This window comes from Mycteria americana, chromosome 3 (assembly GCF_035582795.1).
Source record: "Mycteria americana isolate JAX WOST 10 ecotype Jacksonville Zoo and Gardens chromosome 3, USCA_MyAme_1.0, whole genome shotgun sequence".
Classification (NCBI taxonomy): Eukaryota; Metazoa; Chordata; class Aves; order Ciconiiformes; family Ciconiidae; genus Mycteria; species Mycteria americana.
The window spans coordinates 109,568,918-109,586,893 of NC_134367.1; the positions used below are offsets into that span (position 1 = coordinate 109,568,918).

A 17,976-nucleotide genomic window follows, 5' to 3' on the forward strand; every position below is an offset into this window, starting at 1 on the left:
TTGCATAATTTAACAGTTGAGGGAGGCAACGTGAAGTGCCAGCAACAAAAAAAGCCATGGACCAGTTTGGGCATAGCAGAATAAAGGCACATCACTGAGACTAAGGCACTGAATTCAGCACCACACACCACCACACAGCCCTTCACAAGCAAGTGTAACAACAGTATCATCAGAGTCCTGGGACAAAAGGACTGGGTTTTGCACTGAATTTCTTTCTGAAGTGTTATGCTAGGACCATGCTTCAGACTTGTGGACCTTGCCACAATATTGGTTTGGGTCGGCTTCTCCGACTCAAAGACCCAGCACACATGCAAAGCAACTACAGACCAACTCACGGCATTCTCCCCTGAAGGCACTTCCTGTTTGTTGGCGATCAGCAGCTCTTTCAGGTCGTTAGTGGAGCAGACCTTCCTCAGCTCATCCTTGATGCCCCAGATCAGCTCTGTCTGCTCCTGTTGACAAAACCCAGCAGCTTAACTACTTGCAGTCAACTGCTTTCTAACTCCTGAAACTGCAGTATGCGGACAAGGTTTTAGCAAGCCTGTGGTACCTTAAATATAGGCTGTGACATGAAGAGCACCAAGAACCAGTAGCTTTACCAAAAGACAGAGTCACACATTTTACCCAAACACCTGGAAAAGGTCTTTAAAGCCACATGCTTCAGATTTCAGTATGAATATGTGTGCACCGCAGATTCAGCAAATACTCTCTCTTCTCAAGATTATATGTGGAAGGACATCCCTGTGGGATTCTATATAAACCAACGCTTCTCCATCATGAAACATGCGAAGAAAGGCCATGGAGTAACCTTTACAGCACTATCCCACACAAAAAGGTACAAGCGACACTAACGAGACAGCTAGCTTTTAGGTGGAGTGGAACCCATGTTTCTATCACACTTCTACCTTTAGCGAGTTCTCAACGGCCTTTGCAAAAATCACCTAGTTCACCCTGCCAACCACAGGGATGTGGCTGCATTTGAGCCTTGTATTAAAACAAAAATCACAAATGCTGATCGATGCTGCTGTTCTTTTAAGCCACCTAAGCATATGAGGAATTTCTACCAGCTCAGTCACCTGCAGCAGTGTGGAGGAGCCTGCACATTCTTTTGAGCCTTTCTACAAAAGCTGAAAGGGTTGGACAGCAAAGAAGCATCCTAAAACATCTCAGACAGTTTCTGAACGTTATTCACTGGCTACACTCAAAAATGCAGTCTACCCTGGGAGAACTGGTTGACTGTGTTAAATAGTTTAATTTTCAGTATCACTGGTCATGCTTGATGACATGCTGTTAAAAAAAATTAGTGAACCCAAAGTTAACCCTGATCCACAAATTGCCTTGATCTGTCCTAAACATCTGCACTGCAGCAGCAAAACCTTGACAATGTCTCAGCTAAGTTTTCTTGAAAATAAAGGTATTAACAACAAAGAAGAAAACTTCTGTTCAAAGGTGGACATACCCTTTTTCTACAGCTCCATTAAGACTTCAATTGCAGCAAAAGCAGCTTATTAATTTTTTCTTGGAAAGTACCTATGCCAAACTTTCAATGACTACAAAATTCCTGATGCTCCGTTGGGAATTCTTCCCACATATTCCAGAAACTGAAAGGAAGAAAGCTGTGATCTATCCCACTTTGTACCCAGGAACTGAACACAGCTCCCCATATGGTGAAAAAGACTTCTCATTAATCTAGTTCCGCACTTTACCTCTGTTTAATTTTTGCAATGAGCTATTTATTGGTTTCCAAGCTCTTCTGCAACAGTGCTCGGGCTCAGAGCTTCAGCCACCACAACCAGATGATACAGGAAGGACCACAAAACCAGCCTCCCTGAGAGAGAAGGCATTTAACCCAATCTATTTAAATCCAATAAGCAACACAAGTCCTAGAGAAGTTCCTTCCTGTGTTTCAGGAGAAAGCGGCAGGGTGAACTGCCGTCAGCAAAGCCTTAGTGACAGGTCATCTCCTGTGCCAGGACACAAGGACCAGCTGTGCGGCAACACCAGGTACAGCCCCTCTCTAGGTGCCACAGCTCTTCAGTTAGTGCCTGACACTGCACTTTTCTAAGAAAGCAGTTTTTAGGATGTGATCAGCTACAACTCACCTTCAGCTGTTTTTCCTGCTTTGATTCTTTCTCCTTTTCTTTTTTCTGTTTCTTTTTCGCAGTCACATTTCCATCTACCTCTTCTCCTTTTCTCTTTCTAATAGAGAAAAACAAAACAAAACACACACACACGAAAGGAAGTTATTTAAATGCCTGTCCAGCAGTTACCAGAGCTCAGTTTACTGACTGCTGATATCTGCAGAGGCTTGAATATCCTCAGTTTTGGCAGGCAAACCCATTTTTCAAATTCCTCAGTGCTAGATCGTAGACATGTACTTGGCTCTGCAACGTGAGCTGCCTCAATCAGGTCAGGTACACTTAGCTTTTCCACAGGGTAACTGTATGGTCTAGCAGAAGAGTACATGAAATACCGCAACGTTTTCAGGCATAGGCATCTACACCTGTATTAGTTACACCAAAGGCATACCTAAGAATCACTGAATATGAGCAGACCTCTCCAAATCTGAGGAGGTGTACCAACGCAGATTAAAAGACTATAGTGTCTTTCAGCTGAATCGACAGCTTCATTTTTCAGTTTAGACAGTCCATACTGAAATAAAGGACAGCAAACATGATAACTTTAATAAGCTAACACATTGGGAAACTAGATATTTCCCAGCTAGTTTCTCTTCAGACTGGAATTAAGTCAGGTCTCTGCAATTAGACAGGAGGAAGTTTCTACTTGCAAAGTGCTCCCAGGCTGGTAGCGGTTTTGTGATGTACTACTGTGCAGTTGTGTGTGAGGAAATTTATTGTTATTAGCTGGGGCCGTAGAGCTGTGCAGGGAGAAGTTACAGAAAACGCTGCTCGAGAAAGACTGGAAAGAAGGGGAAGCCAAATGAAAACGGGGGGATTTTGGCAGACTTCAGAATGACAAGAGACCTCAGAGGAAGATCTTTTATGTTTCCAGAGTCATGTCATCGCCTTGGTCTGCCTGGCTTCAAAATACATCAATAAATCAAATCACCGTGTGCTCTCCTCGTGAGGAAATAAAGGGAAATTTTGCCCAACTTGAGGCAGGGCGCGAACATAGCTTGGATCTCGCACTTCGTTCTGACAAAGCTGCTATCGTTTCGAAACATCAGCCAGGTTTCTTTTTAAGAAAGCATCTGTCTTAACTTTATAAGCTGTGGTTGATGGTTAAGCCATAAAGTTGACATTCGCAATTGCTCTCCTACTTACAATTTTAAATACTTCACTTTCTAGTACTTTGCTACTGTTAAGACTAACCTGTATGACAGCTTATTAGCTATAAAGCTGCAGGAGGATGTTAAAAGGTACTCTTCTCCCAAAGACTCATGCATGAGGGACCTGTAAGTTCTAGTAACTGTCCTGGCCCTAAAATTGGGCCAAGTTCTCATTTTATTTGCAGTGGCCACCACTAACCAGTCATTAGCACCTCTGACCAAACCATGGTTCAGAGCACTTTGCAAGTCTTTAAGGGGCTGGTTTTGCAGAAGCGCTCATTTTTCAGCTGTCCCCCTGCAAGGTCGCACCAGTCGGAGCTGGGGCTATGCTTTGAGGTGCACTTGCCCCAGGGGGGACAACAGCCACATTGTGCTACCAGCATTTACTTGTGTTTCTTGAGAAAAGCTCCACCTTGTTTTCTAAATCAGGCAAACAGGAACCAGTGTGGCAGGACTGGATACAGCACACACAGAGCTGTGACTTCAAAAGCCCCCAGGCTAAGCAAGTCTCCTCTCCTCCCTGGCTGCAGCCCCTGCAAGGGGCAAGACCACAGCATCCACTGAGCCCTGACACAAGGATCATGACTTCTCTAAGTTAAGAGAGTCATGGGTACACAACATAATCTGGGAAAAACATATCAGCTTGAGCACAAAGCGCTCTGCTGCACCTTCCCAAGCCAGAGGGCTTAATAATGTAAGTATTTAGGATGGGTGCCCAAACGCTGCGTATCTGCAGTGCCGCTCCCTCGGCAGGCTGCTGAGGCAGGCTGCCTCCAGCAAGCCAGCGCTCACTCCTATGCTGTAACTTGTCTCCCAGTCTCCAAAAGGAGGAAAGCCAGCACACCAACCGCTGGAAGGCAATCACCCTGCCGAGAGGCCCTAGGACCCAGGGAAGGCATCCAAATTCCAGCAGGGACTCTTGCTTTTGGCAGCTTCTCCTCAGAATCAAGGGGACAGCAGGTTGCTCTCCTGGACAGAGCAATTACTGTACCTGTTCCAGCCACTTGAACAAACCGCAGAGCAGGAGGGATCGTCCCAATTGCAGGGAGGCATAAAGCTGTCAGTCACCACCTTCTCTTTTGTCCCTGGCTATGCCCAAAGCTTAGAACAAACACTAATCATCATTTCATACAGCCTGGAGAAGGGAATGGCAAAACTGAATTCATCTCACATCTTTCCAAAATGGCAAGTTTTAGAACAATCGACAAAATACACACTTGCACATTAACTTTATCTGCCATCCTTGGGACCAAACACTGTGCTGCTAACAGCAGCTGGGTGCTACCGTGCACACCCGTTCTCCTGCTGGGGAAGGGACAGTCTTCCCACATTGAACACGTACGGCCCAACAGCTTGCTTCAAAGGACTGGTACTTACCAGCCAATGCAAACCACTTCTCCTCACCTTCGTGGAGGATACACAACTACAAGATTTATTCCAACTTTCAAGAAGATCAAGAGGGAGGTGAACTGTCCCACTCTAGCCTGGCCCTTCCTTACCATCTACTCTATTTTTCTTGTCCTCCTTACAATGAAAGTGAAGGGTGGAAAGGACAGTCACAGCAACCCTGGATAAAGCAAGCAGCCAATGCAGGGAGGAACATCTCCCCTTTTCTCCTCCTCCCTGTAAACCACCGCCAGATTGTTGCTGACCTGAGTACTTACTCTCCGCCTCAGGCAACCTCTGCAGTTAATCCGGCATTGCATGACATCTCCAGAATGACACTTTGCTCCTGTCCTGGGCAGCAATTCTACCCAAACAAGTGAGGCAGAAAATACAGGAAAGTATTACAGCTCAGAGCAGGAGGGCTAAACACATGCTACCGAAGAAGCACAGTCAAAGGGAGCTCACAAGCTGCTACTGCATTTCCTACATCAGTACATGAGCACTCTTTCCACAGAACAGCTGCTGGCAAGGACACAAGATCATCCTTCCCCAGGCCTGCAAAGTGCTGGCACTTGGGTATGACAGCCCGTAGCCCGGGGAGGCTTGGCATGTCTCACCCAGAGCTGACCGAGGAAAGGAGCCAGGATCCTTGCAGGAAACCTTCCCATTTTTGCCCTTCAGAGGGAAGGGATTTTCCAACCTCCTCTCGGTAGCCCTGCTCGGCGCCTCGCTTCTCTCACCTGCACTAGGCACGTCACACTGCCATCCTTACGGAAAGGGCTGACAGGGCAGTCCCAAAGTCTGAGCTTCTCCTCGGAGTATGGGCTAGACATGCAGAAGCAGCACATGAATTTGGATGTGCCGTATCTGAATTGCAGACATCTGAGTCAAGATATAACTTGGATGCAGCACAATTAGAAATATCTTTAAAGATCATTTTGAGAATCTCACCTACAGCAGATGCTGTAACATCATTTCTGCAAGAGGCTGTAATTTCTGTCATTAGTTTCTGTTATCTGATTGAATGCACAAGATGAATTATCAGAGGTAACTGCATCTCATTCAAGCTTCTGGGGTGTTTTTCTTTTGGCTTGTCCAGAGCTTCTGTGCTTTCCTGGCAGAAAATCACCAGGTAGGAAGCACACCACACCTCTCCACTCATTCTGTGTATTTACACTCTCATTCATTCAGTTTGTTTGACAGACAACTATTTTTTCCAATTGACCCTCAATACCCTTGGCTCAAGCACACAGCCCGAAAAGCAGAAGAAAGGTAGTGGAGCGTAAGAGCCAGCCAGCACCTTCACGGCTGAGGGGCTTGTTCATGCAGTGCTTAGAAAGCAGGAAAGATGAGACATCCTGCTGCTTTTCTGGCATGAGGTCCTGGTTCACATTACCCTACATCACCAGTCTAAACTTTTTTCCACTGCAATTCTAGGCTTTTGTTTACACAGTGACTTGGCAAACTACTCTGTGGCCTATCTTTACAAAGCCTTCATATTTTGCAGAAGTGGCCCAGAAAAGCAGAGTCAGGGCAGACAAGAGAAACACTTATACAGTCAAATCTCTAGAGCTTTGCTGAAGACATGAGAGAAAACTACAAATAACCCTATTAAACTCACGCAGTGCTCTAGGACAAAGCAGAACATGCACCTCGGCACAAAAAGCAAAGGACTACTTGAAAAGCTGCCAGCGCATTAAAACACTGTACTTCTACTTACATCCTGCAACACACACAGAGGTAAAATGCCCGCATGAAAAGATGGCAGGCTGCTGGGCAGATGCAGACAGCTGGTCTCAGCCTCCAGTGGTTCAGCTGAGTGAGGTGAACAGTACAGAACCTGACAGGGCTCTGGCAGAAGCACCCACTCCTGTGGCACTGCAGGACCCTCGCCACAGCACCCACACCACTGCTGAATGCTTCTGGAGCAACTGCTGGCCAACCAAGAATAAACCGGGGAAGTTGCTGCCTCCTAACAATGCATAGATCAATTTATGCACGCTCTGCTGTTACCTATAGCCGAGGATAACATTCACACACACGAGGGGCTCTGAACAGTACACCACACCCATCAGCCACATATCTGGAGGACCAATACTGACAAAGACTGCACAGATTTGACATGGCTACAGCTTCTCAGAACCCGATATCAGTCTCACTGGCCAGTTTCATGGTGAATCCTTGCAAAAGTAAAGCTGAATTTAGTCTACAAGGTACACGGAGAAGCCCAATGTTTTACAACCACAAGATCTGTCCTATTTGTAGAACCCAGAAACACCTTATGGTCCTTCCTCCATGGGGACAATGCAACACTGGCTTCTGTTATGAAGCATGACTCTAGGCGAAGTCATTTCAAAAACAAACAACAGAAGCCTTCATTAACACAGAAAGATTGACCAAAGCTAACAAGTCACCTGGAAGCACTTCTCTGTCAGTACAAGTTCTGTCAAGAGCCTCCACTAAAAATTTCAATGCAAGGCAATGAAATTTCAGATGTACCATAAAAGATTTAGCAAACAAAAGCATCCAAGTGTAAGCACTACGCGGCCAATAAACGCCATTATCAGATTCAGTGCCTGTCACAGATCAGCAGCTCATAGATAAGATGTCAAATCAATTCTCTAACAAGTGGTTAGAGCAGAGAAACCATCACTGATAGCAGCATCACACAAGGAGGCGCAGAGCCCAGTATCCATTTGTATTAAGCATGCATTATTTTATGATTGAAAGCCCTACATCAGTCCTCCAAGTCACAGCTGCTGGTCTCTGCATTTCCCAAGGCAGTCACGGGGGGCAAGCGGACTGCACGCTCCCAGGGACGGAGAATTTGTCTGCTGTCATCTGCCTAAGGTCACAGGAAGGACCAAATCCTCCCACGACCAATATTCTTTTAACAGAGACAACAATGTCACAAAACATTTATCATGGATGTATGTGAAGGCAAGCAATGGCTCCTCTAGACAACGCAATTTCTTACGTTGCCCACATACCCTTCACTCTTGGTAGCCGGGAGCTGCTTCTTCAGAGTTTCTTTATCTTCAGCTTTCAAGATGCTGAAGCCCAGGAGCTGGCTGGCCCCGTATGCCGGGAGGAAGCCCAGCTCTGCTCGGCGGCTGACAAAGCAGTCCGGGTGGTACCAGTTATCTATCATTCCCAGCTGAGGCTTTTCAGGATGCACCATCTTCTTGGAAATCCGGATCTGGCCCTGAGGCAGATTAAAGTGACACAAGAGCAACTGTTAGGCCATTCTGGAAAGAGCAGGATGTTAACAAGTTACCGACATGATGCTTCCTAAACACCTGTAAAATAGCAACAGCTCCTCTATCAAAGCCTACAACTTTTGTTCAAGCCCTTTCACTACAGTTCCTCTGCTTTCTTCAATATTCTTTCTAGGTTGAAAAAAAGCCAACCAGCTTTTTAGGTAGTTTTCTGTTCAAAAAACACTCAAAATGGGTAATCCTGTACTCCTTACTCCAACTCCCCGTAAACTTGAACAAGCAAAACTCACATGACCAAACGCCATGCAGGCAACTCTGAAAAATTAACTTTATGTCCCTACCACTCAAGCATCAGTGCTAATATGATCTCACCGCATCTTACTGCAAATTACTTTTCAGATGCCCAACAAGTAGTTGTTTGAGCTGCTTTTAGACTGCAGTATTCATGCTCCAACAAGGAGATGTCTACACAACAGTCACCAACGTTATTGCAGATAGAAGCATACCAGCACTGGTGTTTGGCCCTTGCCAACTTTACCGAACTGGCAGGTCTATTCACATCTATCAGAGGCTCACAACTTCATTTTGCCAACTGTCTTGAAAAGCAGAGCACCCAGACATTTCAACTACAGGGCTGCATCGTTAATTAGCTGCATCGCTGTTTTTGTCTGCTTTCATGTAGTTAATATGGACACACTGCACACAGAGCCGGTCTGGCTGAGGAGGAGGAAGAGGCCAACACCTTTGCAGTGCTGCAACGAACAGGAAAAGCTGCAGTTAATGGTGGCTCTCTTGCCACAGAAATGCTGGCAAGTGGCATTCCAGCCTGTTGTAAGACCCAAGTGAAAGGAAGCATCAGCACGTTTGAAGCCCAGGCTACAACACCTGAGGGATGTCTTTATGGTCAGCTGTCCAGGACGCAGCTGCTCCTCAGGCACAGAAATGCAGCTCTGCAAGTGCTTTCCATATGCAGGACAGACAGGAAGCTATTATAAAAGTCACTGTTTGAATTGGAACTGGTGGGAGAAAAGACAAGAGATGGAGAACTAAGAAAAGCATTTTACCTTTTCTATTTTCTGTTCACAGCCTTTGCAAGTACTTCTGTTAGACTTGGCATATTCTGCAGCAAAGTCGTTTAGGCTCTTCTCAGCCTTGCCACCTCCTTCCTGTTCCCCTCCTTTTCCTGGAGAACAAAGCAAATACAGAGTTCAGCTTCAAAAAGCATTCCCTTATTTTCTTATTCTCTGTCCCAGATTGTTAGCAGTCTAGACTAATAAACCTCTGTGTTCCAGCAACTCACCTGTCAAGAATTTGAATACAGAGCAAGATAAGCAGTCCGTGCTCAAAAGCACTTTTAAAATAGAAAGAGTTCTTTAAACAGCCAAGTAGCAATTTTACTGGATTGCTTATTTAATGATTTTAAAAGACTTTCAAAGAGCTAACCCTTTTTACTTCTTTCCTGAAAGTAGTGTAAAATGAGATCTTACTGAAGAACTGACTGTTACAGGAGTCACAAATAGCTCTGCTTCAAAGCAGAACTCCTCTTCCCAGCTGCCAGTTTCCTTTTATTTTTTGTATTACTACATTTCAGCAGGCAGATATCAATCTAAAACTGCCCAGCATCCTTGGTTTACACAGAGACACCATGAGTTTAGTCTGGTCTGTACTTAGACCCTTCCCACTTGCTCCTCTGACTCACTAGTTCATGGTGTAACAATTTCAAAGAGCCACCATAACCATATGCTGCAGTGAAGGTACCATTAAAACAACATACTACAACAGCATTTGTTAATATTAAAGAACTGAAAACAAAATACACCAACCACAATAACAAGAAATATCTGGCAATACATCTGCCAACTGACTTGGCTTCTTCCCTCGTTGATTTAACATGCTGGATCATACTGCCAGCATCCTAGCTCTGGAGTGTGGAGACGCCACAACAATTCTCCCAACATCACCTGCTGAAGGGACACAGCAATCAAATAAACACAATAACAGCTTGAGAAGAGGGAGCATGGTTCCAGCTGAACCTCCAAACACCAGGAGACCTCTGCTTACCTCCTCCAGGGCCTCCAGTTTCAATGGCTTTCTTGATTTTCTCCTGATCTTCCCACCGGAGCTCAGGGAAGCCGTCAATGTCTGCATGGGACACAATTCGAGCCCGCTTCCAGAAGCAGCTGTAGTGGTGCCAGTGAGGGACTTTGCCATCAAACATGGGTGACTAGGAAGAAAGCACATTAGGCCAAGATGAAGCAACTCAGACAAAATCAAGGGGAAAAAAACAAGATAAAAAGGAGTATCTGGGTAAACACTAGGTTTTTTTTTTCTTTTTTAAATTAAGAGATGGATACTATTTAGGACAAAGTCTAAGAAGAAAATCTAATGTGACAGACAAGCTGCTGGAGAGAGATCCCAAAGGGGATAGACGTGGAAGGAGTATTTACCTAGCTTAACTAGTTCATCGCCCTGCTGCTTAGCTTATCTGTATTACTCAAAACAAGAAGGTCATAGCCTCAGTGTGGCTATACCAACCCTGAGCAGACAAGGAAAGGTTTCTTCTGTATGAGATTCAGACCATCTGCAGTGATGAGCAAAGCAAAACAGAGGTTGTGGGAAAAGTAACACAAGTAACAGCACTTGGCTCATCTGCTACAACCTCCTTCGAGACTCCTGCAGCACAAGAGGCCTCTGGCCTTGCTCTGCAGGACCTCTAAGCACAACACACAGTCCCTTTGAGAGCCACTTCTCAAGCAAACTGTCCATGCCCAGGAGAGCCCATTGCTAGGCACAAGACACAGGAGCAGCTCCAAGGACTGTGGTTTGAAGAAATTCCTGAGGGGGCTGCAGGAGGCAAATGCAAAATTTAAGGGAAACAGCAGAGCCCAACGAAGTCCTGCATCAGGACAGAAGCATCACCCAAGTCCTCCCCGAAGTGCAGCTCCAGAGTGCCCTGCCTTGCACCAGCCTCGTAGTGGAAGTGCTCGGCTTGCATATGACGCAGACACATTAAGTACCAACCTGGCATCCTTCCAGTTACCCATCAGACAAAATAACCGTATAGTGGTTTGGGTCCAAGTAGCGCACACAAACAACTGCTGTACTAATAATACTCAGTGTTGTATAATTATTACTACTGATGATACAGAATTCACAACCTAGGAAAGCATTCTACATATCACTCACCAACAGGAGGGAGATCTCCAAGCTGAAAACAACAGCAGAGTTTTGTGCATGAGCAGGAAGGAGAAGGAAAGGGCTTCGAAGACCACCGTGCGGGACTAGGAGAGCTGGGAGCCCCAATTACAACTATCAACCAAAACTGTAAGAGGACATTTATATTTCCAGCTGGACTCTTCCCACGAGCCAGGATTCAGATTAGCTGGTCACCCTCACAGCACCACAGCCACACAGCAGCCACCCTGAGGTTGCTCTCAACGTGTCTGGAAGCCACACACACCTCCAGCACTGAAAGTTGATCACCCCTGAGCTCTGGGCTTATGTTTGGAGTTTTCCTGGAGGACTCCTCATGGATCTGTCCCTAAGACAACGGCTTTGGGGGCACAAGGCACTGGGGTGTGTGGAAGGGGGCAAAGCTGGCTCAATCTTTAGGACAACCATGCAAGCAGTGAGTAGATCTCCTCCACCACATGGAGTTGTGCACCCGTAGCACGACTTCTCTTTGTGTGGGAAATGAAACCTCCAGGCAAGCCAGACCTTGTTGACACAACTTCTCTCAGCTCACCTATCTCTAGACCATAGTTTCCTAAACAAACTATGCAAAAACGAGAGACTGGTTCGCTTTCACATTGCACATGCAGATAACAGAAACCGCTCAGTTCCAGCTGGAAGCAAAAGTTGAAGCTGTGCTGGTCCTGCAGGGCCTGGGTGCCCACCCTGTGCAAAAACCAAGCATCCCACTGTCATTCAGAGCTCTTCACTTGAAAAACTGAAACAAAAGGGCAGTTATAGTAGAAATGGCACCCAGCTAAGGACTTGGTCTGGGCCTCCCTTTAATGTCTGCTGCACGATTTGCAAACGACCTCTGAAGGCAGCACAGAGGCTGCTCTGCAGGGGATTTCCCCAAGAGGAAACAAGGGGCCCAGGTGTCCTGGTGAAATTCGGGCCCTTGCAGGGGGATGCTCAGCAGTAGGGTGTGAAAAGTGCTCTGCTGGCACAAAAACTGGCAGTGGGGAGAGGGAGCCCTTTGCAGAAGAGATCAAGCAAATTCAAGAGGTTGCAGGAAAAAAAAAAATGTACAAGCGGTTGGTGTAAGACCAGTGCTTTTTGGGAGATGGGTGGCTAAAAGGCAGTGTCTCTATGAGGGATGCCACAGTCCCAGCTGTCCCCCTCCACCTGCCCCTAGGAGATGGCTCAATAAACCTAACCCTGCAAAACCAAACACATCCATTCTGCTCAGCTCCCTGAACTAAAGCACGCTGCGGTCCCACAGCCCCCGTGTGCTCAGGAAGGCCAACCCGCCGCCTCGCATCAGCTTAAACTGCTGAGGAAACGCAAGACAGGAAGGGATAACAACCGTGAGGGAACTGGAGAAGAAGCAGCCGGAGCAGGGGAGGGGAGCAGACACCTCCAGCCAGCCACCGAGGGCAGCAGGAGAAACAAAAGAAAAAGGCAGCAGGAACACGTGCGAGCAAACGCAGCAGCTTGGCACCGCACGGTTCAACATCTTTGCCAGGGGAAGGAAGCCCTGGGGAACAACAGCAGAGGCAGGTATTTCCCCTCCGGGGAACCAGCTCCTGCCTCCAACCGGGGCGGACCTGCCAGCCCTGCCCCGGCAGCCAGGCATCCCCTGCGGGGGAGCCCCGCCGGCAGCCCGGGCAACGGGCGACCGGGCCCTTCCTCGCCCGTCTCCAAGCGCAGCCTCTCCCAGGGGCACAAGCGGCTCTCGGCCGCACAGCTTTCTCCAGAAATTGCTCCTCAAGCGGCTGGGAGCCACAGCACCCATCTGCAGGGCTTTGCTGGAGCGTTCGCACCCCACGTCCTTGCTAGCCTTCCATAAATATACATACACGCGCTTGCTTATCTTTCACAAGACACACGCCAGATTCAGCCCGCTGTCCATCCGCACCGCCTGAGCGCCGGAGGTGCCTTTTCACCTCCCTCGCTAGAGACAAGCCAAGGCCCGCAGCCTGGCAAGGCAGCTCGCCGTCCTTCCTCCTTCCCGAGCAAACCCCCACCTCCCGGGAGAGCGGCGTTCGCCTCCCCTGCAGAGAGGCCGACTCCCTCCCCACCCTCCCACAACAGGGTGCGATTTCAGGCCGGCCAAAACGGCAGGACAGGTCTGTGCACAATTCCCAGTCCTCCAACACCAGACGGGGCCCTTCCCTTCGTTTTGAAAGGAAGCCGAGCAGGTTTCTTCCCCAAAAGGCAAATAATTTGAGCACGGCTGACAGCAAAACATGCCTTCGTATTCAGTTCGCTAACTGCAGCTCAGCTCTCCGTTGCCTGTCTGCAATATGTCAGCCAGCTCCGTTAAAACACCTCTCTATTCCTGGCAGCGCAAGCCTGACCGCTAACCCTACAGCTCTCTCCGTGCTGCAAGGGGAAACGGAGGGGAAGACACCGGACTGTTCACCGCCTCTAACGCGCTTCGGGTCTCGGCTTTACCGCTTCATATGCAAAGCACGCACCAGACGGAGATTTCCCCGACCCGATGCAAAACACCCCGAGTGACAGACGCTCCCCAAGGCACAGAAGAGTCGAGCCGCTGCGCTCGGCTCCCTCCTACGCCCCCCTCCTGCTCCCCATTCCCCGGATGACAACAAAGAGCCTCTGTGAGCGGCCCCGAGCCGACCCCTCCGCCCCTGCAACCCTCCGCCAAGGCACCCGACGCTGAACTTCGCACCGCTTCGCCTCCAGACGGCTTCACAGCCCGGGCTACCGACAGCGCCCGCCCGCACGGCGAGCGACCCCGCGGGGAGCAGCTCCCCCCCGACCGCCGCTGCGGGAGGGCTGCGGGCAGGGGTGCTCCGGGGACCGGCGCTGCTGCGGAGACCGCAGGGAGCGGCGGGCGAGGACGCCGCTGCTAAAAATAGGCTGCGCTCGCCCCCGCGGCGGAGAGAGGCCCGGCCGAGCGGCTCCCGACCGCCGCGGCGGGGGCAGGGAGGGGAGCCCCGGCCTGGCCCCACCGCCCGCGGCCGAGCCGCCGCCGGCGCGGAGCCGAGCGGTCAGCCCGCCCCCCTGCCGGCCCGGGCCCCGCCACGCGGTACCTGCACCATGAGGGCCAGGCGCAGCGAGTCCTTGGCGATGCTCTCGCCGCACTTCTTGCAGGAAGCGCGGCCGCTCTTGGCGTACTCCGCCCGGTACAGCTTCTCCGCCGGCTCCGCCATCGCCGCCGCTCCCGCCGCCGCGGAGCCGCCCCGCGCCGCGCACCCGCCGCTCCGCGCTCCCCCTCCCCCGCCTGCGGGAGCGCTAGCCGAGCGCCGAGCGCCCGCCCCCGCCTCAGCGGCCGGCCGGATCTGCCGCTCGGGCATCGACTCGGCGCGCCTGGCGGCGCCTGGAACGTTCCGGTTTGCTACAGCGTATCAATGGGGGGTGGGGAGCGGCGGCGGATCACGTGGCGGCGGGGGCGCTCTGCCCCGGGGCCGCGCAGCCCCACCGAGCCCCTCGGCTGCCGTTCCCGAGCCGCGGCCGGGAGCGGCCCGGGGCTCCCGGTTCCCCGGCCTGCCCTGCCGAAGGGTGTCCCCTTCCCCAGAAAGGCCTGGCGAGAAGCCACCTCGGGAAGAGAAAAGGGGGTGCAGAACGGCAACCGGCTTCTGCCGGTGCCTCTCCCTCTGCTCCATCGCCCTCGCTCTGAGCTCCGCGCCCGGCAGTTTCTCTTGCACAGCTGCAGGGGCGGCCACGGGCTCCTGGCGCTGAACTAACAGCGAGCAGAGCCTTCTCCTCGCCCGGCGGGCGCTTGCCCCCCCGCGGGCCGGGCGCGGCCCTGCCCTCCAGCGCGGAGGCAGACTTGGCCGGTCGCTCCCTGGCTGCGGAGGGCTGTCAGTCACCCCTCTGCCCGGCGCGCTGGGGAAGGTGCAGGCGAGTCTCCGGGGAGCTTGCACGGAGGGCCACCGGGCCGGCTTTCGCTGGGCAGCTCCGGCAGGTGGAGAGAAGCGGGGCGTTTTGTGTCCAGACGCGCTGGTGCCGCTGCCTGAAGTAGCTGCTCCACCCAGGGTAGAGCCTGCCCTGGGAAGCGGACTGCCTAGGGCGTGGGAGAACCTGTGCTTAGCAGCTATCCCTCAGCCAAATACGGGCCGGATGATTTCACTCCCAGGCAGGAGTTTCCTCCAGTCCCTGGGGATAACAGGATAGGTCCTAAAGAAAGCAAAAAAAGAGCTCTTCAAGCAGTTACATCTTGGCTTTTTCTCTCTCACAGGAGGTAATATCCTCTAGTATCAGCAGAGGGCATTGGTTCTGTAGCTTCACTGGGGATGCGAAGAGGAGGGCACTAAAGTTACTCCAAGCCCTTGCTAAGTGTTCGTCATTAGTTTTATTGCAGTTCTGGAATTAGGGTTCAACTAAAGCAGGATGTTCCGCCCCGAGTGGGCTTGAGACAGCTCGCAGGTATCGGTCGGAGTTGCACGCCGGCGTCTCGGCAAACCTGCGTGGCCTGAGATGTAACGCACCTCTGACCTTGTACTTCCCATCTCCCAGCTTGTCACACGTTCGCTATGCACAACGTACGCAGCGTTTGCCTTCACGGTGAGCCCCCTGACGGCACACAGGCTAGCAGTGTGCCGGGGATGAAAGGACGTACCCTGAATACGTCACTACAGATTCGGGGAAGGAGGAACAGAAAATCTCTGCAGAGCACTAGATGGTGCTGCGTACACACAGTCAGATACAGATCCTCGCTACAGCAGAGCCTTCGCTATTTCTTGTGTCAGTAAGTAAGCGTAAGTCAGTAAGAAAGTACTTATTTTCTGTAAGTACTGCTTACGGAAGTTCCTGAACCAGACACCAGTGGTTCACAGGCAGATCAGCGCGTTCCGTCTCACGCTGGAGAAAAGTGAAAGACCCAGCAGAGCTCACCTAGATGATCTGAGCAGGAGCCAGAGGTGGTTGCTCCCCACGCTGCCCAGCATGTCTGCCCAGGGGCTTTGCCTCGTTTGAAGGTGGCTAGCAGTGAAGCGTGGAGTTGCATGCACCCATTTCAACAAACCTACTGCCACCCTGCTCCGTCAGGTTTTCCAAGAGAAAAGCAAATTACACACAAATAAGGGTTGACTCGCAAGAGTTGTCCTGAGTCAAGTCAATGGCCTGTTTAACTTGTATCCTGCCTCTCCCAGTGTGCTGGGAGAGGAGCTGACACAAGAAAGGCCAAGCAAGCACTACTTGCTCTCCCAAATATTTCCCAGCCTCCTGAGATTTGTGGCTCAGGGATTTCCTGCATGCCATCATCCTAGGGGGAATTTTTCTTCCAAGAACTTGTCCAGTTTCTCTGAAAATACTCTTTTGTTTATATGGTATTTATTTATAGGGTTTGAGCAAAAGAGAAATGGCTTCTTGTTAGTGTTTCCTCCGGCTGGGGCCATTTTCATTTCAAAGGCGAGGCAGCCCTGTCTAAATACCAAAGCCTGCTCCACAACCTGCAGCCGAGAGACCAGCAGGGGATCTGTAAGATATCATGAAGTAGTCTACAGAACCATACACAGATATTCACAGGCACGCAAGCATGAAAACAAGCAAAGAAAGTGAAGTAACAAATGGCTGTTCGAAATTTAGCCTAATTTTTTTTTGGTTGTGAATGCAAACCACTAAATACTATACAAAAGGGGGTTTAGTGGATTTTCTTTTTTAAAAGGAGTAGGTGGTTCTCCTGTATGAATGAGCTCAAACACACTGCTTGAAAGGATCAAGCTCAAAGCTCTGGGTGCTTCACCTTTTCAACCTTTCTTTGTGAATGTGTACAGGAGCTTGTATGGTTATAACCAGTGTAAGTCTTGCTTTGAAACAGGAATGTCTACACAAAAAGAATTACTGTTATGATTCTTTTTATCGCAACGTCATTTCCTCTGTAGGCAAACTGTCATCCTGATTTGTGGTGTTAGACTTGCCAAATCACATTAATCCCTTTCATAAACCTATTGATCTCAACAGACCTGCGTTGCTCTGCATCTTTGTTTCCCAAAGCGTGACACATGGATCACAACACATCCCTTCCCCTCTCCCAGGGCAGTGGCGGACCAGTGAGTTAGTGCTCACGCAGGGCCCTCAGTCACACAAACGGCGCCAAGGATGCTAAGTTTTGTTACAAAACGGAGAATGCTCTGGCAGCAGCTGTGAGAAGTGGCATCTGCAAGGCCAGTTTCCTGGGGACCATCCCTCTAAGTACATCCGGTATTTGAAGAGTCCCAGTATTTGGCTGCTGGGTTTTACCAGAGGCTGCAGCAGGAGCAGGGGCAGTTAGAAAGGGAAAGATTTTTATGATCCCATGCAAGCTGTCTACATCCCTTTCTAACAATATTCCCATTCCAAAAAATGTTTTGAATAGCTTAATAACCTCCCATGGCTGCTCTCTCCTGGATGATAATTAACATACACAATCCCTTAAGCTGAATTTAGAGTGTTCCTGCAGGGCAGAGGTGAAGTTTTGGTGCCCAGAGCTGACTTCCTTCTCAGCCCTCCTGAGCAATTTTGCATTACAAACCAGCACAGAGCTCTCTGGGAAGCAGCTCTGATGGTTCCTCCATTCTTACAAAGCTTCCTTAAATAAACCTGTTTTTTCAGCCTTCCAGATGCCTGGGAAAATACATGTGGGAAGAGGGAAGGAAGGAGGGGGTGATAGAGGAGAAGCAGCATTTCAGACTGACTGGGAGCTTAACTGAGCAGCTTTCTCTCAGTAAATTCAGTGGTAACATAACAGTGGTGTGACTTCCACATCCTGAGTCTGGGGAAGATCATAGTCTGAAGTCAGTGGAGAGAGCCGAGTGCAGCCACAGTACTTGCCATAGTCAGTATCTGGGTGCTTGCCAGGCTCTAAGGTTATTCACTCTGACATTATCCCCATATAGGAAGGACTGTGCCATTACCCCTGTTTTACAGTCCCCATGTGGCAACCGAAACACAAATGACTATTTG

At 49.8% G+C, this 17,976-nt stretch overlaps 1 protein-coding gene across 2 annotated transcripts in view; it reads right to left on the minus strand.

Annotated features, from left to right (window-relative positions):
* The window catches only part of PARP1 (poly(ADP-ribose) polymerase 1), a 34,855-nt gene extending 20,082 nt beyond the window's left edge, over positions 1 to 14,773 (minus strand). Inside the window, exons 1-6 of one of the 2 annotated variants that reach the window (XM_075496528.1) lie at positions 14,630 to 14,773; positions 9,955 to 10,117; positions 8,958 to 9,076; positions 7,666 to 7,880; positions 2,103 to 2,199; positions 336 to 452 (exon numbers count right to left, since the gene is read on the minus strand). In XM_075496528.1, coding sequence (XP_075352643.1) covers positions 336 to 452; positions 2,103 to 2,199; positions 7,666 to 7,880; positions 8,958 to 9,076; positions 9,955 to 10,111 — 705 coding nt within the window. In that variant the 5' untranslated portion in view covers positions 10,112 to 10,117; positions 14,630 to 14,773. Of the gene's footprint in view, positions 1 to 335; positions 453 to 2,102; positions 2,200 to 7,665; positions 7,881 to 8,957; positions 9,077 to 9,954; positions 10,118 to 14,123; positions 14,313 to 14,629 lie in introns of those variants that run through there. The other variant, XM_075496527.1, reaches the window with a different exon arrangement.
* Positions 14,774 to 17,976: the final 3,203 nt, after the last annotated feature.